The sequence below is a fragment of the Ambystoma mexicanum genome, chromosome 4p (genome assembly GCF_040938575.1).
Source record: "Ambystoma mexicanum isolate Mex_15411 chromosome 4p, UKY_AmexF1_1, whole genome shotgun sequence".
Lineage (NCBI taxonomy): Eukaryota > Metazoa > Chordata > Amphibia > Caudata > Ambystomatidae > Ambystoma > Ambystoma mexicanum.
The window spans coordinates 1,129,435,709-1,129,463,063 of record NC_090927.1 but is presented as its reverse complement, the minus strand read 5'-3'; the positions used below and the strand labels follow the sequence as shown (position 1 = coordinate 1,129,463,063).

The following is a 27,355-nucleotide window of genomic DNA, read 5'->3' as shown; positions in this document are numbered from 1 at the left end:
TACACACACCTGAGGCACATATAGGGAAACTAAAGTAAGGAAGAAAGAAACAACATCACCAGAACATGTCTAACATTAATGTTCATCATCATGTATACACATGAATTGTGTGTTTGAAGCCTGCTTATTGCCCCATGTATGTAAGCTGAGACCAAACCGTAAGGAAAGTACTTTAAGAACATACAAGAAGGTTAACCTCTAGATAGATAGCCCCTTTTCAATTTTCTTATTTTGAATGTCAGTGAACAAAACTGCCTGGCTTACATATGTCAGTGAACAAAACCAAGTGCCCCAAATATGTGATGTCATCAATGACATTTGTGATTTCATCTCTGAGGTCCTGGGTGTTAGTCTTAGCAGTGCACGGTGGTGGCTTGAGTTATGGTTGCTTACCTTACCATAGCTGGCGAATTTATGGGGTTTTTCGCTTATACTTGTAATCTTTAACTAAGTTTTTTCAATCAATTGCATGGGTTTTTATTAGTGCAACTTAACCATAACATCCCTTAAACAAAGTATTTTCTGTGAATATGGATATATACCAGCGAAACCTAAGAGAACCAGCTCTTAGAATATCTAATGATACCCATGTTCCTTATTTACATATATTATCTGCATCTTCACTACCAAGATGCATAGGTTGCTACCCCAGAGATAGGTGGCAAAGGGAACGTTTTTTAATAAGTGTCTCGCTGTCTGTATACCTCCTGCTCTGTGTGTGCATATGACCTCTTTTCTGCAACGATTGTATCGAACACTATTTTGTCTATGTTCTGTTGTGCTCTTAAACAGCAATTATTTTACAAGGGTACAGGATGTGACAAATCATGAAAAATATACATTATCCCAAGTACAGAAGTACTTCATCACACAATCGCCAGGCAAGTCATAGCAGAAGTATCCACGCATCCAAAGCTCAATAACTAAGCGTTTGGTTCAAATCCTCAGCAATGCCAATAGAAACCCGCAACTATGGACAAACCAGTCTCTTCCAACAGGACTGAATGGCTTTGATCAACTTTATACATATGTAGTGACAATGCCCACCAAACAGTCTAACAAATAAGAGATTAAAATATTCACACAGCATATCTACCTTTAAAACTGCACACATATTTGTAATCGTTGTTGTGTTATAGAAAATGCATGTGTTCACTTCACTACAAAGCCTACTCAGTTTTTCATCAACAACCGAAAGTTAATTTCTAAAAAATAAAATCCATCCATGTTTTGAGGAACCTTTCAAAAGGCCATAACATGTTTTTACACTTTCTAATTTAAATGCACTCTTTGCTACTGTTATTTTTTACAAATATGTTATAATTGTTCTTATTTTTATGCTTTCATGATAACTAGTCATAATATAAAACCAGCTGTCATTCTGATTAAGGTAATAAATCAGAGGCTGAAGAAGCTGCATGTGTAAAGGATATTGTGGACATACTACATGGACGCGAGGTAAGTACCGGAGTGGGTTTTATTGGGGACTGCAACAGCAGTGCAGCAACAGCTCTTTCCCCTTCTCGACTCCATCAACCATCCTCCCTCGATTCCCACGGGCGTCATGTTCCAAAGCCTCTACGGAGTAGAGCCCTGGAACTACGTCCACAACATCTCGCCCCTATATAGGGATGAAAGAAGAGCTGGAGGGGTGGAGAAATCAAGACAGGCGGGTGACAGAGAGAGCATGAAAGTGAAGGGGGAACAGAAGGACAATGGGATGGGAAAAATAGGGAGGTAAACAACAACTTCCTTCTCCCTCTCTTTTCCCGCCCTCAACTTTTTTTCTATGCACTTATTCTATCAGAATTGTCCCTGGACCTAGTATGATAGCAACAAATGTTTGTCTACTTCCCCACCTCCCTTTACTTGTCCCCCCACCCCCCGCACTGAAAGGTTGTCAGGCCTAGTACGATAGTTGCTTGTTTTGTTCCTCTCCCTCCTTTTTCCTCCCCCCTCCCTCACCTCTTGTTAATCTCCGGCTCTACCAGAAATGTCATCAGGCCTAGTATGGCAGTCGCCTGTCTGTTTCCCATTTCCTTCCTATCTGTGTTTTAGCTCTTCCACTATCTGAAATGTCGTCAGGCCGGGTACGATAGTTAATTTCACATTCTTGTTGTTCACGGCCTTTAAGAATGTCATAGTATTTTCCCTTGTTCCCTCCCTTGCTGTGAAGCGCTTTGAAACACATTGCGTATAGGCGCTATATAAATAAACTATCATATCATAACTAATAGCGTGCCTTTGTTATAAATAAACGGGGTGCTGACTATAAAGACATGTTCTCAATAAAGAAAAGGGATGTTGAAGATGGGCATTAAGCTAATTACTGCTTGTATTGAATGTTTAATTATTTTGTGATACTGGACCAGGAAATAAAATATTTCATGTAGTTTCTTACCTGAAACTTTTGAATTTTGCTGATCTGGGCAAAAACCAAGTTGTTGTCCTGCAGAGCCTTTGCAATAATATCCAATACATCTTGCCACTGAAAAACAAAAGAGCACAAACTCTAGGTAATGTTTGCTGATAATGTATATGGTGCACACTCGAATTTAGGTTAATGTTAGATTAAATTGCCCTCTATTAAAGCACATTCAAAGACATATGTACCTTTCTTTTGTGAAGCACCATGGTACCCTTGATAATTTCCCTCTTTATGCACAAGAAATTGACTGGATTTGGAGCATTAATGTTTGGGATCAGCGAACACATTTAAATAAAGTACCCCACTAATAAAATAACAGTGTCATTACCACATAGCAAATACATAGGCTTTGTTGATTGGCATTATAGAAATATAACAGTTCCAATTGTTACAAAGTGAAGTTCATAGACATGAAGCTAAAGCAGGGTTCCGAAACCTTACACTGGTACTGGTTAAGTTCTGAAGCATAATGCATTGTGTGTCTACACTTTGACCGCTGCTCGGAATCAGACTTGCATCTGATTTCATAGAAATATCTAGTCAAGTAATTTTCATAAAGCAAATCTAGAACCCCTTGCAGATTAATTCACTGATTGTGATTTGCCCTTGCTTTGGTTAGAGAATATATTGTGTTTACTATGCTATTTGCTGTCCTGCCCAAGTAGCTTAGTCAAGGCAACCTTCCTATGTCACCTTTTGTCATCAATTAAGGCTAGTCTCGCCCTCGATACTGCCAAAGCCACAGTTTGCAGGAAAGTACAAGTGGGGTCAGTACCTATGTAAAACAAAGGAAAGTGCTGGTATGCTAAAATGAATCACACATGTCACAGATGGCCTCAGGCACACACTCCAAGAGAGTTCAAGTGCTTGTATTAGATACACGGCAAAGTGGCTCTCTAAGGCCATCCCTCTCTCTTGCCAGTGCGGGCGGTTCTCAACCCAGTCCAGGCATCCCTCAACCCCAGAACGGTCTTTAGAGATTGGTAACCCCTGCCATCTAAAAGTCCACCTGGCTGTTTTTGATGACCGTAGGACCAAACGCCCTTTCTATCTGTCTCCCCCTGGGAGAATCTAGCTGGATCCCAAACTAGGTCCTACAATGCAATTGATACAAGAATAGGTGCCTTCCGACATCCATGTCCCGCTTGCAGGTTACCTTTTAAGCCATTGTACTTCTCACCCTGATGGTTGATCCTTCCTCTCCCTTCCTTCTACTCTCCTATCTTTCTTTCATCCACTCCCCTATGTCTCTCGCTCTACTCCTTCCTGTCCTTCCGATGTTCTCTCTACTCCTATTCACCTTCCGCTCTCTGCCCCTACTCTCCCCTCTTCACAATTGTACTACTGCGGCTCTCCCCACTCCACAATTTTACTCCCCCATCTCCACAATACTACTCTCCCCTCTCCACACTACTACCGCTACTACACTGCAATCAACCCACAATTTCTCCCTCAGTCACCCACCTTTGACTTTCTCACTCATCTTCAATCACTCTGTCACCCTCTACTCTCCTTCTATTAGCCTCACTCACTCATCTTGCACACACACTTAGAGCAAAGTACCACTTTCTCCTACTAACCAACACCTCACCTTGCACACTCCCATAGAGTCCTTCTACACACTCCTCTGCACTGTCCTTCCTCTGCTTATATCCGACATCTCTCCATTAGCTCGCTCCCTGAGCTTATTCCCCAGGCAAACCACAGTCTTTCTATTTTTGCAGTGGTGGGATTACAGGTAAGTAAAGAGATATACTGGGCTTTAAAAGCCCCACACTTTTTTCATATGTGGGACAGTCATGCAGGCTCATATAGAAGGGACAGTGAGTGGGTTCCTCCCACAATCTGCCTCTGGAGCAGGACAGGCTCTGGTGAAAATCCTAGTAGGCCTCCCACCCCAGGCTCAGAGGAAACCCCACCCCATCTTCACAGGTTTTGGTCCCTGACCCTGTCACACAGTACAAGCGGTGTTCATTTGTTTCAGAGAGAATTTTCAGAGGTCTTTCATAATCAGCAATGAAGAATGGTGAGCAATCATAGATGCTTGGGTTGTTTGCGTTAGGTTACTTTATTGGCCCATGGAAAACTTGGAGCGTACCATAAATACTTCACAGTAACATGAACCATGTGTTTGTTTCAAAGGATCACCAATTACATGAGCAGTTCAAGGGAGTTTACGGTGAAAAAGCACAACTTAATTGAAATATGTTCACGGGTGGATATGCACACCAATTCAACATGTGTATCTGATGAAAATAGGCTGTTGGCATATTGCACAGCAACTTAATTGGACGTGCACTGTGACAGGTAGCCAAAGGAAAGCTACTTGGTTCAGAAGGATACACTGAAACATTGGCAGCCACAGTAATAGATGTACATTGGCAGATGGTGTTGAGGCAGTTCAGGACGCCAAGGATCACAATGGTGGCATAATCCGCTGAAAAAGGTGACAATATGCTCACAGGATAGTCGAGAAGAGACGGAAACACCTTCTTTAAACAAACTTTTATAAAAGAAAACTTGACCACATCTGCATGCTGTGGGGTTCAAGAGAGCCTAGGAAAAAACACAAACCTCAGATTTCATAGACACATTAGGACTGGTGACATATTTTCTTACGGAAACCTGCAGAAAACCTCAAGCTACAGTTCTGTCTGATTGCCAATGATCAACATCTCATTTTTCTCCAAGTTTATCTTGAATCAATTCTGACGTAGCAAAGAAAGAACTATGACCACACAAGAGCGAAACCAACATGCTGGTCTTGTCAAATATCCTTCCAACTGGAAAGAAAGAATGGAGTATGGTCCGCAAACAGATACAAGGTAAATCCAAACATTATGAACGAGTGATGTCAAAAATCGAGATTAAAAAGATGGGGGCAGAGAAGAAACCATAATTAACCCAGCATGGGGTGTTAAGGCAGCAAATAGTTCTCTGAAAAAACAATGTACTCAAATGACAACTGGAACATTTACCCCGTTAGGTTCCCACAACAGGCTTGGCTGTCCGTGCCACTCCTCCCAGGAAGATTGTGGCAGCCCTGATGGACTTGCTGCTATTTAGCAGCTGTGGTGAGAGTCCACCGTGGTTTGCCAGAATGGGGGAAGAGGGGATCCTACATTGTTCCACCAATTGTCGACCCTGCTACATGCAGTCTCACTGGCATCACAAACCACCCATGCTCCCATTTCAAGATGGCGATCCAGCAAGGACGCTGAGCCCACACCAAGATGGCCGTCCTTTTGCTGTCCTCGTTCATGCGATTGAGGCAACACTATATAAACATGGAATTACAAGCGAGCAGTGTCTTTGAAACTTGCAACACCGACAACTGCAACTCCTTTCTAGGTAATTAGCTTTTGTTCCGACTTGCATTGTCCAGGATTTCTGAACTGTTGGGCAGTTGTGATTCACAGTTCTTCATGTAATACTTTATCTGATGATTGGTATTTCAGGCTAGAGTCTCCATATTTAAGGTAATGATTCCATTTGAGGGGAAGGAAGGGGCAAGGTGGGGAGTTGAACTTTTGGAGCTCTCTGATACTATTCTGTCACCCTCTATAGCTCCTGACCCCCGTTTCCAAGCATCGCTAAGAGGCGTATTCTATCCGTGGCCTCCACCTGTTTGGGTAATGTCCTGCTAGGGTTTTCTTATCTTATTAGGGGGTCGGCGATCCGGGCCTAGCCTTTCGTGGCTTCCAGACGGTCTCCAGCTTTGGCTCCTGATCCTATTATGTCAATCAAGTATGCAATCCCATAATCTTCAAGATGGCTAAGCAAGGTGGAATGGTGAACAGCGATGCATCTACCAAGAGAGGAGAACAGCCTGCATCCGCCCACGGCCCTGAAACAAGTCTACAAAAAAAACAATTGCTGCTTTTCAAAAAGTCATGAAATTGCTCAAAAATTATGGTTAAGGCACTGTTGCGAGATCAACCCATCACTGGAATGATTTGTAGGATCAAGTGAGGTCACCTTCAACTGGGGCCAATCACTGCATACTTTTAAGAATAGAGTTCTACTCTGGAGAAAAGAGGCACATGATTACAGCACAGATAATATTTCGAATGTTGATCAAGTCTAGTCGATTTTCCAGGAGGTTTGGCATGCAAGGGTTGAGTAGTGCGCTAGATGTTTTACCTTTTTGTTTTTCCCTCAGTTAGCTGGATCAAAACGAGAGATGAGCAATTAATTAAGGCTGGTCCAGGGTATGATCAATTTAGAGTCATTTGGGATCTATAGTGCTGCACACTCGTGAGGCATTAACAATAGTATTGGATGCAAAGGTCTGCTTCCTGCTGTGTATCTTAGTGTGGAAGCAAGTCAAGCTCTCTTAATACAAATCCTCAGAGGTGAGAATACATTGTGAAAAGATACCAAGAGTACAATGTTATTTTTGAATAGCATGCTATTCCTTGTGGGGATAATAAACAATAGCCATGCAGGCCAAAAGATTAATTTTCAGTGTCTTGAGTTGGGCACTCAGTGCTTTTTTTTTGCCTTTTCCCAACCAAAACTTTATTAGCATCTGAAAAATCACAAATGCAGTCTCGCATCATATACACAATTTTCTCCAAAGGATCTTACCAACAACCAGGTAACAACAATAACTGAAGACTCAAAAAGAACCCCCCTGTTTATTTCCCTCCTGACCCCCCCTCTACCAGTCTAGCGACGTCAGACCCTCCATACTCCCCCTCTCTGGCTCATTCCTCTTCCTCCAGTAACATTCCTAGTGTCCTCAATCTCTTCGGGATGTATAAGTGAGTGCATAGGTAAGAAAGGGCAACCAAGCTTTGCCAACTCTCCCAATTGCCCCTCTCACTACTGCTGTCAGCCTTTCCACCCCGACAACCTCCCATATTGCATAGTACCATTCTATAATGGATGGCGAGTCGTCCTGCTTCCACTGTTTCATTCTACAGTATCTAGCACTCATTAATAGATTGGCCCAAAGTGCGCCCCTTCGTCCTCCCATCCGAGTATCCGCGCTCAGTGGTGTGTTCAGAAATGGCATGGGCCCATCCATTTCTATATCGAGTCCCAGTATCCTGCCCATCTTTGACTCCACCTCCTGCCAGAAAGGCTTGAGCTGTGGGCATCCCCACCAAGTATGTTCTGTCATTCCCTCCAGCACAGCAGTGAATGCGCGTTATCTTGTGAAGTTTTTCTGGAGTATAATCCACCTGTGTAGCAAGTTATACTGCATCTCCTGGTGCTGCACTGAGGTGTATGGGCTGTACCATCCATTCACAGGATATCCCCATTCCTGATCCATAAAATGTCCTCTCCAGCCCTACCTCCCACTTATTCCTCACTGCCCAGTTCTCCTGGCGCTCCTTTTCTGATAGGATTTTGTAGATTGCCGAGATCAGCCCCCTGTTATTTCCACTAACTGATATCAACTTTTCCCATTCTATGCCCTTGTGGCGCCTTCCATTACCTCAGAAGAACTCGCCCAGTGTTTTAGCTGCTGATAAGCATAGAGATCTGCTCTTCCAAGGTCATATTTCGTGCAGCAACTGTCAACTGTTTTGAGTTGAGTTCCCTCGTAGAGGTCCCAAATTTCCCTAATCCCTCCTGCTATCCACCGTTTAAACCTGCTATAATCCATTCCTGGCAGGAATGCAGGATTCCGGAAGAGTGGAGTCTTTGGCGATGTCAATGGTGCCAGTCCAAGTCTCCTGTTCAGCCTGTCGCAGATACCCAGGGTTTTGCTTGTGATTGGATTCTCCATAAGGCCCCTCGGTCTATCCTCCTTCCTCATCCAAGGTATTTTCCAGAGATGCTCTCCCACCACTGGCTGTTCCATGATAACCCAGTGCTTCTTGTTGCCCATCATTGCCTTTTCTGCCAAGGTTCGTAGTTGCGCTGCCGGGAAATACCGTACCACACTGGGACATCCCACTCCCCCGTCTTTTACCTTTAAATAGAATTTTCCTCCCTGTGCAGGGCTTCTTGCCTTTCCATATGAAGCGCATTATGTTCTCCTGAACCTCTTTCATCATCTAACCCCGGGATTGGCAGAGGGATTGCTTGAAACAAATATAGCAATTGTGGGAGGATAATCTTCACAATAGCAATTCTACCCAGCCAGATTACATATAGCCCTCGCTATCTTGCGAAATCTGCTTTAATTTGTCTCATCAGTGGAAGGTAGTTTGCGCCAACCAACTTGTTTGTGGTAGCCGCCAGGTTCACCCGTAGTTATCTAACCGGGACCCTTGCCCACCTGAATGGGGTCTTATTCTCTAGTCGTTTCCGCTCCTCTTCCCCTATTGAGAGGTTGAGTATTTCTGATTTAGAATAATTCACTTTGAACCCCGAGATCTCAGAGAAGTCCCGTATTTCAGTCATTATTGCCGACAACGATGTTTCCAGTTTGGTGATCATAAGTGCCACATCATCAGCAAATAAGTCGATTTTATGATGGGAGTCCGCCCACTTGGCCCATTGTATTTCCCTATTCTCCCTTTCCCGATGTACGAAAGGCTCCATCCACCCACTGTGCAAAGGAGAGAGTGGACATCCTTGCTTGGTTCCCTGTCATATTGGGAAAGGGTTTGTCAGCCCCCATTCACTTTAACCCTGGCATGGTGGTTCTGGTAATTGGCTTGGACCATTCTCAAAAAATGAGGTCCCACTCTCCTACCCTGCCCAGCCCAGCGCTTACCTCAAACCCCCAGTTCACTCGATCAAACGCCTTCTCGGCCTCAAGTATCAAAAGTGAAGGTGGGCGTACTGCTTCCGCCCCTTGCAGCCTTGTCGATTATGTGCATAACCTGCCTTACATTATCGAACGTGTTCCGCCCCTGGATGAATCCCGACTGTTCCTGCAATATTAAGCTCGGAAGAACCTTTTCCAACCTGGCCGTCAGCACTCTCATATAGAGTTTGGCATCCACATTGATAAGTGTAATCGGCCGGCATGAGCTCAGCTGTGGGTTTTTGCCTGGCTTCGGGATGAGAGTAATGTGCGCCATTTCCATGGACGGGGATATCGTACCCTTTTCTCTAAAGTTATTAAAAACTCCTATCAGCCCCTTCGCCAGCAGCTGCTTCAATGTTATAGAAAACGCTGCTGTCCGCCTATCTTTCCCTGGGCATTTGTGTGCTTTTAGCCTTGCTATTGCCTGCTGTACCCCCTCCTCCTCCATTATGGGCTCTTCTAGCTTTTCTCTTTGCTCAGGGGACATCCCCGGTCCCGACCACTCCTCCAAGTATGCTTTCTGTACCTCTCCATCATATGGTTCCTCCCTATAGGCCAGAGAACAATTCATGAATGACCCTGTGCTGGTCTTTCTCCAACCACACCAACCTGCCCACTTTATCCTCCAGGTTAGCTATTAATGCTCTCTGCTTCCTGGCACTTAGTTGCCTCGCTCGTACCGTCACAACCCTGTTACCATGCTCATAGAATGTCTGCCTGCTCCTCAGAACGGTGCTTTCTACTGACATACTGATCAGCTGTTAAATAGCCCCCTCACCTGGGTCAGTTGTCACACAACCTTGGTTGTACCCTTCTCCTGGTGGGCCGCTTCCAACTCCTGTATCTCCTTCTCCAGGTCTCTCTTCCCTTAGCCTCTTGGATGCTTCTATTAGACAATTCTTGACCCAATCTTGAATGCGTCCTACCTCTCTCCCTTGTCCCTCCACCCCCCGTTTCCCCACCCTCCTCCATAAATCTGATCCCAGCGTATACCTGTTTTGTTCCTTTTTTTATTGGGCTTAAAACCAAGGGAGCATGTGACAGCAGCCTTCTGAAAGATGCCCATCAAGCATCACCTTTAAAACCTTCGGCTTCATCCACCAGGCTTTCTGGAAGAAAGGTCCCTTTTACCTCCATCCTAAAATCAGAAACTACTTCTGTTGGGTGCGGAAGGCATTGGTGTAATATAACTTCTTCAACCATTTTGTAACTGAAAAGCTTCCATCTTTTGCCGTTAGCTCTGTCTTTGTTTCAGCTCTGTTCTGCAGTGCTTCCACCGCCTCTACAGTGCAGTTCTCACTCTCCTCACCCTGTGTACAGCTCACAGGTGAACATGACAACTTATCAGTTTTCCTTCTGCAGGTCCAAAGGCCAGAGGCCACATTCCTTTTCTATCATAGTTTTGGCCTGGGAAAGGATCCTGTGTCTCCTTACGTTACCTTGAACAGCCCAGCCTGGGATAATGTATATTCAGATCTGAAGTCTGGCAATTTATGATATGAATAGCCTGGAAGGGATGGAGGGACAGACTCCATTGCTTTCTGCTTGCTGAGTTGTTGTGATTACTCAATACATTGGGAGGTGCTGCATGGTTCGTAAGATCGGTCTTGCTTGAATACTGGCCCCTGTGTGTGGATCTGTTTCTTGGTGTGCCACCTTAGTCTTTCTCCCTTGCAGAGTTGGACAGTTTGGGAGGAGGCCAGAAAGTTGGAAAATGTCTGGTCTTGTCCCTTCCCTACCGGATACCTGCAATCCTCTCCTACTATGAAAATCACAGCTACTGTCTGCAGTAAGAAAAGGATAGGTTGCAGAACCCTGACACATGCTCATGTTACCCTGTGGAAAGTACTCCCCGTTTCCTTGCAGATCTGGAAGACCTGGCTCTTTAATTAAACAAGACATAAAATGATACATCAGATGAAGTGTTGGTCCCCCCCGCCCCCTGGACTGGTTGTGCCACTTCGAGGATATGCATGTCCCTCACTGGCTGGTATCTCTCTACTACTTGCAGCACCTGCCTGATCACTCATTTTTAGGAAATGGCTGGTCCTGTCTAGCTCTCGCATCTGTTGTAGGCTGGCCACTTCACTGCCTTGCATTTGTCTTTGCTAATTGACCTCAAATGTTTGCAGCACATATTGGAAACCTTATTCTGAATTTGGCTGACCTTACTCCGCTAGTAACTATTCTTCTGCTCATGCAGGTTGGCTGGTTCTGGCTCCACTGATGATCAAAGATGCCTTCTTCATCTAGCACCTGCAGGGTTACTGATGTTCTCAATGACTCGTTGAATATAACGTACTTGCATCCTCTGGACCCCCCTGAACACTGTCTCCCTCACTTGCACCACGCCTTCCCTCCCTCGCGCTTACTAGAACTAAATTGCCAATCACTAAACTACATGCTCACATGCCATGCCTCCCTATTTGTTTGGGTGCTGGGAAGTGAGCCTGTTCACAGTAGGGGGGTCTTACAAATTAACAATAATAAGTCACGATGTTGTATGAGAATTAGAAAACAGCTACCTTGCAGATTTTGGAAACAGACACCGAAGAATTGAGCTCAAGTGCTATGTGGTGCCTTTTCTAATGTGATCCTACAAGCCCATTAAACACCAAGTAAGATGTCAAGGGCATTGAGAGAATTTACAAGAGCAGTCTATGCAGGCTGTGATGGCTCTGGTAAGTAAGACAGGCACAGGGAGAAAAATATAAGATTGACAGTATAAAATAATTCAAATCCAATTTAATGTAGAGGAAACATAATTTTGTTTTTTTGTGACAGAAGAAAGGCTCTGCTGAATTAATGGAGGAGGTTTGTTCTGGAAGGACAGGTGATGATGCAAGACCTTCCGGTAGGGTTACAACAAAGGGTAAAAGCTACTGCTACATGTGAATTAAGCTACTACAAGTACATTGTAAGGATTTCTGAAGGGAAATGTGGAAGAGCAAGGTATTGCTTGGAAAGTGGGAGCAATACTGTAGTTGTTGGGGGTGCTGTGTGATAGGCATAAGTGTTTTTGTTATACCATGGCAGCCTACTCGACTGTCGTTACCAATCGGACACGGAAGAAAGGAGAACGCACTTGATCTTGAAAAGATGTTTTTATCTTTCAGTACTGTAAACATAGATAAGGGGCAAGGTTTCACTCTGAATTCATCACTAGTGGTATTGTGTAACGCTAAGAGATTGAAAAAGTCATCTTATATCATATTAAGTAATACTTGCAACATTTTTCTTTAGAATATTTTAACTCACACGTTGGCATCACATTGATTCATAACACGTGGTTCTAACATGTTGCAGTTTCTTTAATGCATAAACAATTTCAATTGATCAATCTTCCATGAATCAAATTAGGATCAACTCCCATATGTGTTCATAAGCCAATAGCTGTTTTTCTTTTGTTCATAAATTGTACGTAGGATTACATTACTCATTAGGAGATATCTTAAATTATGGGCTGTTAGATTTAGGTATTCAAAGTGGTGGCTCCGTTTAACAATAACATACCTGGATTGTCTTTATTCAAGTAGATTAGTTATTATTCAGGGGAGTATTTAGAGTTAATCTGTCCATTTCAGAAAGTCCATGCTGACCCCATTGTTTGGGATTTAGAACCCAATAGGCTACATTTCAGTTAATAAGTGTTATTAATAGCATTCACACTGCATGCTTTATATTTTTTCAAGGTGTTTGTAAATACATCTCAATATAAACGTTCAATACGTAACGGGAGTAAAGAAAATAGAAAAATGTACCTATAATTAAAATATAGGAGAAACATTAATTTTTGATATATTAATGGGCAACGCTAGTTGTCCTATAAATTAAGGTGAAACCTGTCATCCATACGAAAAGGGAAAATTCAATGGCTAAATACGTTTTGAGCCGTAGGATGGATCAGCGTGACATTTGACAATTGTGAGTTGGGGCCCGGGCCCTGCAGAACTGCAAAAGTGTTTTGCACTTTTCCATTCATTTTCCCATAGGGAAAATGTCAGATTTATCCTCAAGAGAGCAGCCCAAACCGATGGACGGATTTGCACCAAATTTAAAACAAGTCAGGCACAAAGCGCTCGAAGAAAATCCTTTGTTGGTTTGGTGTAAATCTGTCCAGTAGTTTAAAAAACTAAATTGGCAGAGAAGGGTGTCCCGTACCCAAAAGGTTTCAAAGTTTTATATTTCTGAAAATCGCCTATTACGCAATTCGAGAAGCAAGTTCTGGAATGGATTTTGGAAAGTGCCCTACAATCATATAAGGAGTGAACGGAAGGCAGTTTTGAGTCCAGGGAGCATTTGAGCAGGGTAAGAAAGAATGATTTGTGATGATTCAGGGCCGGCGAAAAATGGTTTCTTCTTTTTCTGAGTTCAAGAATCAGCACGAACAGCATGAAAAATGAGTAAATACTTCAAAACTACAATATATTGAAATGTGGCAATTACTGTAATTGCTAGTTAGGGCAAGAGGAGTATTTTAAGTTAATTTAAGAAGCATTCTTATTTTTTATATAAAGAAATTACAGGGATTGTTTTCTAAATTAACTTAAAATTTGGGGTGTATTAGGTAGCTATTAGTGTTTTTGAGGTGTTAAATGAGTTTAAAGAGCGTATAGTTTCTTAATTAGTTAAAATAAAGTGTGTCACGAGACACAATGACTTTCATGTGACTAACAGTTAAGATCTCAAATCACACCCGACTCCAGCCGGGAAGATATCTACATTATCGTACCTAATTGGTAATCCTATGTGAACACCTACATCCCTCGTCCTCATCAGAGTACTGAATAGTAATCTTACCTATATACCCCCACCTCACTCTACCTCGTCACGGTCCACCACTACCACCAAGTCACTCTTTCTCATCACACTACAACCAATGGAGAAATGACTTACCGGTAATGTTCTTTGTATAGATTCTAATCCTACAGATTCCTCATCTTGAAACATACCTATCCAGCATCAGCTGCTCAGAAGCATTTTCAACAGGGGGCGTTAGTGCTGCTCGACATCACCATTGTCGCCCTTGTATAGGCCCATGCAATTCCTCGATCGGACAAGACATCGGGTGTTGTATGGGACACATTACTCACCGTAATCGTATTTCGGATGCTTGTATCTGCTTAGATACACGTGCTATGCATAAGCAGACATCTAGTGCTAGCTGCAGAGTATTACATTTTTGGTTTTCGAAACGGGACGTCGACAGGACGTGCCAGTAATACTATCCCTAGTGTGACGTCTACTGTACCCATGGTGTGGGTGCATGTGAATTTAAGCAAATACAAGCATCAGAAAATCGATTACGGTGTAACGCTCACCTGGTATCCATGGGGACATTACTCAGCCTGTTCTGACCACTTACGACCTCAAACCCTTCCCTGGAGGCTATTCGACTGGAGACTGGGCCTGAAACACAGGATTGGTAGAGTTGAACTCCCTATTGTCTCTGTGTGCTTGAACCCCTTCTTCCCCGGGGTCCAACCCTTCCCTTTGATCCACAGCTCACCTTGTTTTCTTGGATAGTGTGCTCTCCGTCCTGCTTTCAGCACAGGGGCGCGTTGATTGATGCGGGCTCGTTGCTGCCTAGTTACTTCACTGGCAAGAGTCCGACAGGTAAGTATAATGAGTCTTTTGAAGAGTTCTCTAACTTCGTTCCTTTCCTTCCTTAGATGATGGCCGGCGTCCGGGATGGCGGCGTGCTGCTGAGATGAATAGCGCTGAAGGTGAGTGAGACCGCGATGCACCCGTTTCGTATTTGTATTGAACTGAGTTCTTTTTCTGTGTCTTTTAGGTGCCGCAACATTTTCAGCTTGGATGCCGGTTATGAAGATCAAATGCGGTGGGTAAGCGCGGTATGCAGCGCCTCTAGATGTTTCCACGCTAACCTGGAGTGTCTTTTCCCTCTTGCAGATGGATGAGAAGTTCCAGAGACAGAGTTCCCCCACAGCGGCTGGGATTCAGGTAAGCGTTTGAAGCTCGTACAGTATTTAAAAATAAGCAAAGATTTGCAGAATGCTTACTAATGCCTTTATTTCTGTATTTTTCCCTTTCCCAATTCTGACTCCAAGTGGGTCTTTGGAGGGATGGAGAGGCCCTTGAGGGCCATGTAGGTGATCGTGGCCTGGCTCCAGCCTGACATCTTGGAGGGCTGGGGACACGAGCGGCAGGAATCATGACATACAGTGAGTAATCTATCCCTTCTGAGGCTTGTTGAATCTGCTTAGATGACATGCTATGCGTAGATTAGCAAGCAGTGTCTGGAGAATGTGTTGTGAGAATGTACAGCGGCAAATAGATGTTTTAGCACTGCTTGTCCCACCTGTGAATCTGCTTTAGAATGTGTGTCAGTGCAGAAATGCTCAGTAAAAGTATGAATAGAGCTCCATGTAGCTGCTTTGCAAATGGTGTCCAGGGGGACGTTTGCAATAAAGGCCAAGGTAGCTCCTGTACCCCTGGTAGAGTGAGCTCTCGGTGTGAAAGGCAGCGTTTTATTTGACAGAGAGTAGCAGAGCTGTATGCATCTGACTATCCATCTGGAGATAGAGTTTTTTTTTTTTTTAAACATTGTCACCTGCCCTTCAGGAGCTATGGAGACAGTTGGTCTGTTTTGCTTAGCTGTCCTGTCTTGTTTACATAGTAAAGGACTGCCCTCTATACATCTAGTGTATAGAGTTTTTTTTCTCAGCTGAGCTTGAATGGTTTTGAAAGAAAGCTGGTAGTTTGATGGACTGGTTGACATGGAACTTAGATATGAATTTAGGTGAAAACCTAGGATGGGTTCTTTGGTAGTCAGTCAAAATCTCGAAACCAAAATATCGAATACAAAAAGACCGAAAAAAAAAATATCGAAAAAAAAAATATCGAATTTTTTATTTATTTATTTATATATGTTTTTGGGGTCAGGTAAGTAAAAAAAAGGGGTAAAATAAAAAAAAAATGAAAAAAAGGGGGGTTGGGGGGGAACCCCCCCATTTTAAAAAAAAACACATTGAAAAAAAAATTCGATATTTTATTTTTCGGCCTTTTGTATTCGAGATTTTGGTTTTCGAGATTTTGGTTTTCGATATTATCACTATGAACCGGGTTCTTTGTACCAACTTGTCTTTGTGGGTAACAAAGGAAGAGTTTTGCACTGACAAAGCTTGTAGTTCATTCTTATGGAGGTGATAGCCACCAGAAAAGCTGTTTTATATGTAAGGTGTTCAAGGCTGGACTTGTGTATAGGCTCAAAGGGGGATCCTATGAGCTTTGCAAGTACCACATTTAGGTCCCACACTGGAGGAGAGTTTGAAATGGGAGGGTACATTCTTTTTACTCCCTACATGAATGCCTTAATGACAGGGATTTTCCACCAGGACACCTTGCTTTGTGAAGTGGTGTACGTGGATAGAGCCGCTAGGTTAACCTTGATGGAGTTAAATACTAGCCTGGAGTCTAGTAAGTGGAGCATGAGATGGAGAATGTGTGATGGAGTAAATTCTATCAGGTATATATTTTTTGACTGGCACCATATCACAAATCTTTTCCATTTGTTAAAATAACAGTGTCTGGTGTTTGGTTTGTGTGCCTCCTTGAGGATGTCCATAAAGTTTTGAATGGTCAAATTCCATGACTTCAGGAGCCAAGCTGCCAAGTTCATAGACTGAGTTTGTGGGTGGAACGTTGCCCCCCTGTGCTGTGTGAGCATGTTGTAGGGGCACGGGAGTTTGATTGGATCGCACAGTGCCAGTTTACGCAGATGTGGAAACCAAGGTTGTCTCGCCCACATAGGCGCAAGTAGGATCAGTGTCACTTGTTCCTGGTGCATTTTGTTGACCAACCTGCTCAGTAACAGTGTTGGTGGAAAAGAGTAGGCAAATTTCCCTAACCAGTTCATCCACAAGGCGTTCCCCTTGGACCCGTGTTGGGGAAACCTGGATGCAAAGTAAGGGCATTGCGTGTTTTGGCTTGTGGCGAACAAGGGGAGGGGGGGGGGGGTAACCCCATAGGGAGAAGTTATAGTTTAGGATATTTCTCTCGAGCTGCCACTCGTCCTCTTCGGGTAGAGGATCTCTGCTTAATGAGTCTGCCAGAGTATTGAGCTCCCCTGGAACATGCTGCGATGTTAGGAACGTGCCCCACTTGAGTACCCACTTCCACATTTTTTGTGCTAGCCTCAACAGGCTTGGGGAGTGTGTGCTCCCCTGCTTGTTTATGTAAAACATGGCAGTGGTGCTGTCCGTGAGGACTTGTACTGTCTGACCTGACAGGTGCACTTGGAAAGCTTGCAGGGCTTTGAGCACAGCTAGCAGTTCCAAAAGGTTTATGTGATTTTGGGCTGTGATCTGTGTCCACAGGCCATGCTCTCTGTGGTGAAGGTAATGGGCTCCCCACCCGGTGAGTGATGCGTCTGTTGTGACAACTGCTCGCACTGTAGAGTTATGAAAAGGTTTTCCCTTTAACAGGTTTTCCTTTGTCCACCAGCGTAGTGCTTGAACTATGGTTAGCGAAATAACCACTAGATTGTCCCACTGACCGCTTGCCTGAGACCACTGTTTCCACTGGGTGCATGCACAGCCGTGCGTGTGGAACAAAGTAAATGCCTGATGCCAACATCCGGAGCAAGCACATTGCTTTGTGTACGGTTATTTGGCGACCGGCTAGATACTAAGGTATTTGCAGCATTATGTTTTGCACTCTTTCATTTGACGGAAATACTAGACCCTGTCCTGTCTTTATGACAGCTCCTAAGAACTGTTTGGTCTTGCTTGGAACGAGACTTGATTTTTTCTCATTGATTGAGAATCACAATTGGAACAGGAGATTGATTGTTCCTTGGTTATTTTGCTTGCAAATTTGAGGGGATTCCCCTGTTATCAGCCAGTCATCCAGATAAGGGTACACTGGGATTGATTCTCTGCGTAGATGCGCTGCCAATACCACTGGTGAATACCCTTGAAGTTGAGGCTATGGCAAAGGGTAGCACCTTGAATTGGTAGTGTTGGTTCGCTATTTTGAACTGCAAGAACCTTCTGTGCGCTGGGAACATTGAAATATGAAAGCATGGATCTTTCATATCCAAGGTTGCCATACAGTCCCCCTGTTTTAGCAGTGGGATTACCTCCTGTAGCGTTGTCATGCAGAATTTTTGTGGCTTTACATAGGTGTTTGCGGGGTGCAGATCTAGGACAGGGCGCATTCTTAAGTCATTTTTCGGCACAAGGAAGTACATTGAATAAATACCCTTGTTTACCTGGTTTGCAGGGAAGATTTCTATGGCGTCCTTTTCGAAGCAGTGCCTTCACCTCTTCCAAAAGGATACGTTGTCTCTTAGCGGGTGGTTGGCTGGCGTGCAATATCCCCTTACCACGGTGGAATGTACCCACTTGTTCGAAGTGATCCCTTCCCATGAGTGGGTAAAGTGTGAAATACGACCTCCCACTGGAGTGGCATGGGAGGGAATCTGTAGCAGGTGGTCATTGCTTAGGGGGGTTGAGCCCCCTCTTGAGGAGGAGGATCTGCCCCTACTCCTAGACCCTCTTTGGCCTATTTGAAAACCATATTGGGAGGGATGCCCATGTGATGAACCCCAGGACAAACCTTGTCCACCTTGGTTGTAATTCAACGTTTTTAGGCAGAATCCTGTGCAGTTCCCTTGGGGAACACTGCAAAAAGATTAAGACTACAGGAGTAAGCAGTAAACCCAATTGGTAGCAGTCTGTACCACCCAGATTTACATGGTAGCTGTGGCTGAGCAGTCAGACCTCTCTGAAGAAGAGTAGGGCGGTATATAGAGTATACACAATACGGCTAAAAACACAGTAGAGCAAACAAACACTGACCAGAGCTTTGTATAAAAAGTATATAATTATTTATTTAAAACACACTTTAGGCAATATACTAGCACTCTAAATGAAAAGCAAGTTAAAACACAGTCAGGTAAAGTATACACACCTCCCTCGGTAACTATCAGCAGACAAGTCAGAGTTAAAGCACCACGATTTGTTAAACAGATGTGAGCGCATAACCTGATGGCACTCCAATAGTTCAGTTAAAGAGAGAGAAAAAGGCAGAGCATAGAAATAAAACAGGTCCCAACACTTTTAGGAGTTCTCAGTAAGGGAATAAAGGCAGGATATACTGTAGAGCCAAAGTTCAGAGGACAGGCCCACTTTAAATGGAGCAAAGCAAAATGTGCCCAGGATCACACCGTTTAAAATGCACTAAAAGTCTTTGCAGAATGTTCAAAAGAGGTTGGGGCAATTCAAGAAGGTAAAGTTAGAAGGTCTGGGGCCAACCCAGTTGGAAAGCCAAGGATTTAAAGGTCACCTTGGGCAACCGAAGAAAGGGAGACCAGGCAGGACACAGTACCTTAAAGAGAGAGGAAGCTCCAGTGGTGGCAGTTGTTCCTGGCAGTGGTTGCAGTTTGTAGTTTCGACCATGGGAAGAGAGGATCTCGTCGAGGAGGAAACGTGGAGTCATTGCACTGCACAGGGATGAAACCAGCCGCGGAGTTTGTCAATAAAAGGTACGTTCCTTTTATTCGCGGTCAAAGTGGTGAAGCTTGGCTATCCGGCCGTCGGGGTGCTTGGCATGGGCGATTCGACCAAGAGACGTCTTTGGAAGGCGAAAAGAGCAAACTGGTTGGACCCACCAGCTCAGAGGAAGAAGACTAGTCCAGCAGGAGATCTTCTCTTGCCGTTGGGAAAGTTGGTTGAGTTCGTTGCACAGGGCTCCATCGGTGGTGTCGTCGTTGCAGATGGCTCAGCTTCTTCCCTCTTTGGATTCTTAGGTCCTGTGGCGACTTCTGAAGTTCCAGTCCCAAAGGCCCTGCTTTTATGCAGAAAAACCCACATTCAACAGCCTAGCTGTCACTCAAACATGCTAAGTGGTGAGCCGTGCGGCTCACCACTGGCCCAATCAGAACAGAGTGCGACTTGAGTTGCTAAGGCAACGCAGTCCAGGGTGCCAATTCCCCTCCCCACCCATCCTGTGGAACCCAGACTGAGTGGCACCATTTGGAGGGCTTCTGTGGAGAAGCCTGCCAAAAAGTGGAACAAAGGGCTCGACCTTGGTCAGAGTTACAGAGACGGACACGAACGCCATTTTAGAAAAGGGTTCTGGCAAAAAGACCCAACCGGGAATTTAATATTAAATAAATAAACCAGCGGTATTTTTAACATTGCACCAAAAAGTGGTGCGTTTAAAATCAATGGGAAAAATCCATAGAGAATATTCCGGTGGAATATTTTGCTTGGTAACCACTGCCACCAGCCATAAACTCGACAAGGGGGGACTGGACAGTGCCCTCTTGAAAACAGACCCAGGGGCAATATAATTAACCTCTTCCAGTACTTCCACAATATGATGGTTTGTACTGGTTCTGTTCATAATTTAAGACTAGTAAAGTCAATGGTGACTTTATAGGCCCTGGGAGACAGTAGTCAGTCCCAGGGTATGGAGTCTATGTTTGGGGGTCACTATGACACCCCTGTGTTACTGCACTGAGGGTGCTGTGTAACACACATGAAAAACAGATGATACCCTATGGAGTAAAAGACCCCGTAGCCCAAAATCACACAAATAGTCAGAGACATATCTCAAATCATGCCTAAGAGTGGGAGTAAAAGATCTCACTCTTAGCAGGAGAAAAAAACAAACCCCAAAAATCCAGAAAAGCTGCTGGGGGACTCACTAGGTTTGGGAAATTAGCCTTATAAGAGAATTCTTCCTAACAACGGTTGGGAGTTGTGTCCTCTAAACCGGCGAGAGTTAGAGCCCCCTCTTTGCCCAAAGGGTTTATTAGTGAGCTGCCCCAGGGATTTGAGGGTATCATATTCATCTTTTGCGCTTTTAAGTGCATCCTCCACAGCTTTTCCAAACAAATCGTTGGGTTCAATGGGCATGTTTAAGAGGGTAGCCTGGGTTTCTAGTTTGAAGCCTGAATGACGAAGCCATGCATGGTGTTTAATCAGCGTGCCTTCTACCACGATTCTTCCTGCATTGTCCGCTGTGTCCAGGTTGTTTTTAATGATGGAGTTGGCTACCTGTTTCCTCTCAGCGATGGTGAGTGACAGTTGTGTTTTTAAGGATTTTGGGACTGAGTCTATCTTTAGTGCGATCTCATCCCACTTGTGGCAATTATAACTGGCTAATAGTGTTGAGTTATTAGCTATGCTTGTTTGATAGGCTGCAGAGGAAGCTACCATTCTGCCCAGGCTGTAGATTTTCTTACTCTCCTTGTCAAGAGGGGCTTCGGCAGAGGCCAGAGGGGTCCCTGCCCTTTTCCTTGCAGTGGTAACCAGTAAAGAGTTGGGCTTTAGCTGCCCCCTAATACATAAGGGGTTTGAGGTGGCTGGTCTGAACATCTTCTCGATGCATGGGTTGACTGCCTGTGTCAAATTGGGTTTAAGCAGAGAGGGCTGAATGCACCTCTGTCCGGATTGTAACAGGGGGATGATGTCACAATGCATGCCCTTGACCCCCTCAAGTATAACAGCCCCCCAGCAACAGTGGGACTACAGCCCTTAAAAGTGGCCCCAAGGGCCTTTAAACACCGTCATAAGAACACATGGAACCAGTCCTTGCGCCTCTGGCGCCAGGCTCATTATTAGGAATAGGGAAAGTATCAGTTATGTATCTCAATCCAACATTGAGGCCTGTAACACAGCTCAGTTCTTAGAACTGAGCTATACAGACCAGTGTTTTGGGTGTGGTCGGTCCTTCAGGTGTGGCTGGCTATATAAGCCACGCCCAAACTGGAAAACACGCTCTGCGTTATTCTGCACTCCTGCAGCGTAACGCTCACTGTGTCCAGCTCCTGCTTACCTGCTTGCCTCTGGCCCGATCCTGAAGCCATCGATCTGGATGCCAGACCTGGACGAACAAGAACAGCATTATTCACAACACTTACCTGAGAAAGCAACGGATCCTGAATCCATACCGCGCTTCATTCGCCTCGCCGCCACTCCGGAGCATCACTGCAACCTGCAAAGGTAAAGAAACAAGGACAGTATTATTAACAGCACTTACCTGGGTAAGTAGCGGATCCCGGACTCATTCCACGCTTCGCCCACTCGCCACTCCGGAGCATCACCGCAACCTGGACGGAGAAAGAGGAGAGAGAACACAGGTTAGCAATACTCGCAATAAATCAAACAACAGTGCTGCGCTCCGCGCATCAACACTTACCTATAATCTTCGCCGCCCAGCGATGCAAGCTCATTTTCATCCGGCGCATAGTCAAAAACTCTAACCGCAACCATCCCTGCGGGAACAAAAGACATTAGAGGAGTTGCATAGTGGAAAAAAGGCAACATTGAAAAGAAGGACAAAACGGAGGGAGGAGAAAGAGACAGATCAGAAACACACTATAACTCATCTGAAGACAGCAAGAAGAGTCGGAGTCACAGCTGGTCTGGACCAATATAAGGGCCCACAGACCAGTGTAGAAACTAGGTCCAACGGAATGACCGCACTCACAATGCACCCCTGCACAGAGAAGCAGGACGGAGAGCTCTACGCATAACAACCCAAGGCGCTACCCACCGCCCGGCTCATAACGAAGCAGTGAAAGCCCAAAATAGCGCACAGCCGCCCATCCAGCATCGTGTGGCGCCCCCGTGGATATCAGGTGAGCGTAACAGATGAATTGAGTTGCCATTTTCTATCCCCAAGGATGTCCTCCAAGAAGTTTTTGTCGACTTGGGCTTCTTTCATGTCTATTTTGAAGTGTTCTGCAGCCTTTAGGAGCAGGTTATTAGATTGCAACTGGTTGTCTAACGGGGAGCCAGCCACTTGTGGGTCGGTGTGGTCTGGGGACTGGATGACTTGTACGTCCTCATTGTCATCATCATATTATTGGTCCGTCCTAATTGTCATCATCATAATATTGGTCCAAGTCCACTGTGTCCCATTCGTCCACTGGGTCTGTGTATGTGCCAGGGTCTTGAGAGCCTTGCGTACCATGGTAATAAGTGTCTTGACCTAGGTCCTGATGTGACAAGGTGGTAGCCTGCGTGGTGTCTACGCAGGCTCTTTTGGCAGCGGACTGAGTGACTGCTGCCCCGCTCTGCGGGGTTCCCTGAAGGTTCTGGAGGACCTCAGTGTTAGGGAGAATTTTCATTTTAGGGCTAAATGCCTCCCACCTTAGAGACCCCCAGCTCTTTGCTGGACTTTAGGACTTTTTAATGTTAACCCCGTAGGGAGTGAGACCTTTTTCTCACTCTCTCATGTGTTTTGACCTGATATAGATTCCAATGTTTTTGGAGTCTGGCAAACTCCACAGGCAGCTGCTTTTTGTAGTGCAGTGTCACAGAGATATCTTTCTAGAATTCTCACAAGGTTTAAATACCTTTTCTTGTGTGAACTACTGTTCCCAAGAATAGTAAAGTGAAATTGACTTTACTTACCTTTTATCTTTGTATGTCCAGCACACACCATCTTATGAAGAGTGCTGGGGGCTACCTAGTAGCCCCTTATCCTACTGTCAGGATATCACAGGTAACCACGCCCCCCTCTGTCCTCACACGCAAGCCTCAACACAACGCTACCACTCCTGTGAATAGTACCAATGGGAAACGCTCTGTCTTATGTCATCCATAAACCGGTGCATGGAATTCTGCAATGTCTTTTGCCCGTAAAACTACTTTCCGTTCCTGTTGGGTGCTGCCATGGAGACGTTGGTCTGCGAGTCACAGACCACGGCGCACGCCGTTGTGCAGGACCCGTATTCCATGTAGTCAGGTGACTAGTTCCATATAAGCTCTGCCTCCCCAGAGTTCCGGTGCTTCTGATTGTTATCACATAGCTACCTTGCATCTCATATTTTCCTTGAACTCAGATTCCTGTTTTCGACCTTGCTTTGTGTTAATGGACCTCGCCCTGCATATTCCCCTGTCTTGGTATTGATATCCTGGTTTTTTATGCTCTTTTCGTTTTACAGACTTCTTTGTCTCCAGTTTTGGTGCCGCGAAGCCTGAACCCTGGCGACTCGGATTTACTTCCTGGATTGCCTTTGTCTCACGTTCTGTCCTTGACATTGCCTGCTGGTTGCCGAACATATTTTCCCTCTGGACTGCTGTTACTCAACCATCATACCCTGCCATCTATAACCCACTCCATCCGAAGAGTTTGCACAAACTAGAGACTGCCTCACATGCATTTATCTTCTGGATTTAGGCGTCCTCGTGCCGTCGTGAATAGGTGGAGTACTTGGACTTCTTCTGGACACTTGCTAGGCGTCCTCGTGCCAGCGGGATAGTCTTCCTGGATTCTACGGACTACAGGGAAGAACTTCAACCTTTCCACTTCTATCAAACTTGTGGTAAGAACTACTCGCTACTGTTTCCTTACTCATACTCTTGCTAACATTGTTCCACGCTTACCTGAGTTTGTTTATTACAGGGGACTTTCTCTTGGATATTTAAAGTGCACTACTGGTATTGATTTCTCGCAGTAAGACCATGTGAGAATCCCAGCTATTCTCATTATTAGTCTCATGTGTCTTGTACCAGTGCTAACATTGATTCATTGTCTTTATCTTGCAGCCGGCGGTGCTCCGTGTGTGTCCTCCACATCTTTTGATTAATTGATCCCTCTGCTGGTATTATTTACCACATTAGAGGGGTACATTGGTAGGAAGAATTCTTCTCCTACACAACGTGTGCAGCTACCAGTATCAACGCCACAAATTCATCTTGGTAAGTTAGGGGCTATTCTGACACCTACATTCTAATGTAGCATTGCTTATGTTACCCTCACTACTTTATATGGCTGGTGGCAGTGGTTTTGTGGGATATTTTAACCCATTCCGATGTGCCCCACTGGACCCCTTTACCAATGGGGAAAGAAACAGCCAAAAATGGATGCGCTAATCCCTGTGCACGCAAAAATCGACAAAACTGCGTGTGGGTCACAATCACAAAAGGCTGCACACCCCTGCCACACACAGTTAAAGTGGGAGGGGAAACAGAACTCACTGCAGGAGCATGTCAGTGGGTGCTGTTACATATAACATGAAGCAAGGCCACAGAATTGGGCTAAAAACCGAAACTGCCTTTTAAAATGCAGCTTTTTCAACCTACAAAGTGCTGTTTGGCGCTTGATCCATTCATTTTCCAGTGAACCATTGAAAGTAAAAGGGTACAGATCATCGAGTGTGGCCAGAGAAGCCGGACCTCATTGAGTGACAGCAGCTAAAAAATGTATCTTATGAAAAAGACAGCCCAGTAACATTTCTTTCAGTTCCACAGGAAAAATGCAGCTAAAAATGGCAAAATATTTAACAATTTCAGCTGTGCAGAGAGAACTCCAAGCAAAGGCTGGATACTTACTTCCAGACTGCAAACACATTTCAGCCCTCAAAAGAAGAACTGGTGCTGAATAAAATGTGTGTGCTGCAGAGGAAACTCTGATGAAAAGGATTCAGTTTAAATGTGATTTTTCCATGAAGAAGTGCAAAAATCGCCTATTTAAAAGCATGTTTTTGTGAAAGGTCTAATTCTTGAAATGTCAAAATCTCCTGTAAACTGTGTTCATTTACATATTTTAAATGAAAGATTTAGGTGAATCTTAAAGTAACCCAGTTTGGAGTTAAATCTTTAATTCTGAGTTGACAGTGCCCAGCCTGGGAAAGATGACACTTCAGGTTGACACTCCGCTACTAGCAGGAAGGCTCAATTGCTGCTGGGAGGTTCTTGCACACTTGAACAAAGAACTCAGACATTCGTCTGGGGCCCAGCCAAGGACAATGGCAGGCTGAACACTGATCCCTTCAGGGGAGGGGCAGGAAACTTCCCTCTGGACTGCCAACATGACCAAAGGAATTTGACATCTGTTGCCAGTTGAAGGAAAAGAAAAAAAAACTGCTAAAAGACATTTGTGTTTAAAATGCCTATTTGTGATTAAGTTTTGAAAACCTTTAACTTTGCCACATGAAGGAGGAAAAAATGAAAAATTGGTAGTTGTAAATCTAATTTTATGCTCTTTCTGTGAAGACGTGAGTGAACCCTGTACTACATAAGAAACTAAAGTTACTCTAAAAGAATAATTGTGGAAAAACTATTGATGCTGCAAATATAATATTGTATACCCATGTTCTAGGGGTAATTGCCCAGATATGTACTGAATTAGGAATTGCTAGGCCAAACCGTTGTGATTAAAATTGACAAAATTCCACAGAATGAGAAAAGCCAGCTCTGACTGAGATGGGAGTTAGATGTAAGGATAACCCACAACATATGTAATGTAGGTGTCCGATTTTATTAGAGGGTATAATTAAAGAAATGTGCAATTGTGGGAAAGTTAAATTGTCATTCAAATCAATGTGGGAATTCCCAAATCACATCATAAAATATGACCGCTCTTTCTGACTTCCAACCAGGAAAAGGCAAGTTCCTTGGACCTATCACAGCCGCGTGGGTGTGGTTTGTAATTCTGCCCCTACCATAAACTTAGTGATGTCACTTGGCATGATAAATATAGGAACTTCACCACACAGAGACACACATTGATTCCCAACACCATCCCGATTTCTGTGTGACTCTCTATTCCAGAACACTTCATCTTGTTCCTGTTCCAGATTTCTTTACCAAGCCAAGGCCCAGCATTTGCTGAACTCTTTTTCAGCTAGGCCCACATCCTGAAACCATCCAAAAGAACTTCAGGGAAATCATACTGATCCAGTTTGGCTTGCTACCTTTCATGCCTGCCTGCTGAAACTTGCCATCACGCTAACCTACAGTGTCCAGTGACCAGAAGGGCCAATCCAATCCAGCCTGAGGTGAGGTCCAATTGACCAGAACCGGCCAGCTGATCCAATTCCACCGGAGGTGCCCTGTTGCCCGTAGGGTGATCCGTGATGACCAGAATCTGACAGTCCAATCTTAATTACAAGTGGACTGAAAGTATCAATAGGAATCCTTGTGCTCCATAGTATATTTGCCTTGTCCTATCCCAATCTCTCAAACTATCCTCTCTTTAACTTAAGAACCTTTAACCTTGTCAGACCCATTCTTGCAACCCTGTTTGTAATCCATAGTGTTAGCGCTGATAGTCTCTCATTTGTTTTACAAGACCATAACCCAATAGTGATTTGGATTAAAGTAATTCCCATAAAGAAAACGTGCGTAACTGTGGAGATTCACAGGTGGCATTCTCTATTTCTTAGTCAGTAATATAGTTTAAATAAAACCAATCGGTCATTTTAAAACCAAATTTCTGCTTTTCTCTGT

At 44.4% G+C, this 27,355-nt stretch overlaps 1 protein-coding gene across 1 annotated transcript in view; it reads right to left on the bottom strand.

Moving 5' to 3' along the window:
• Positions 1–27,355, bottom strand: part of SHPRH (SNF2 histone linker PHD RING helicase) — a 1,474,452-nt gene that overhangs the window by 184,476 nt on the left and 1,262,621 nt on the right. The window contains exon 27 of the mRNA XM_069606718.1: positions 2,402–2,488. Coding sequence (XP_069462819.1) covers positions 2,402–2,488 — 87 coding nt within the window. The remainder of the gene's footprint in view (positions 1–2,401; positions 2,489–27,355) is intronic.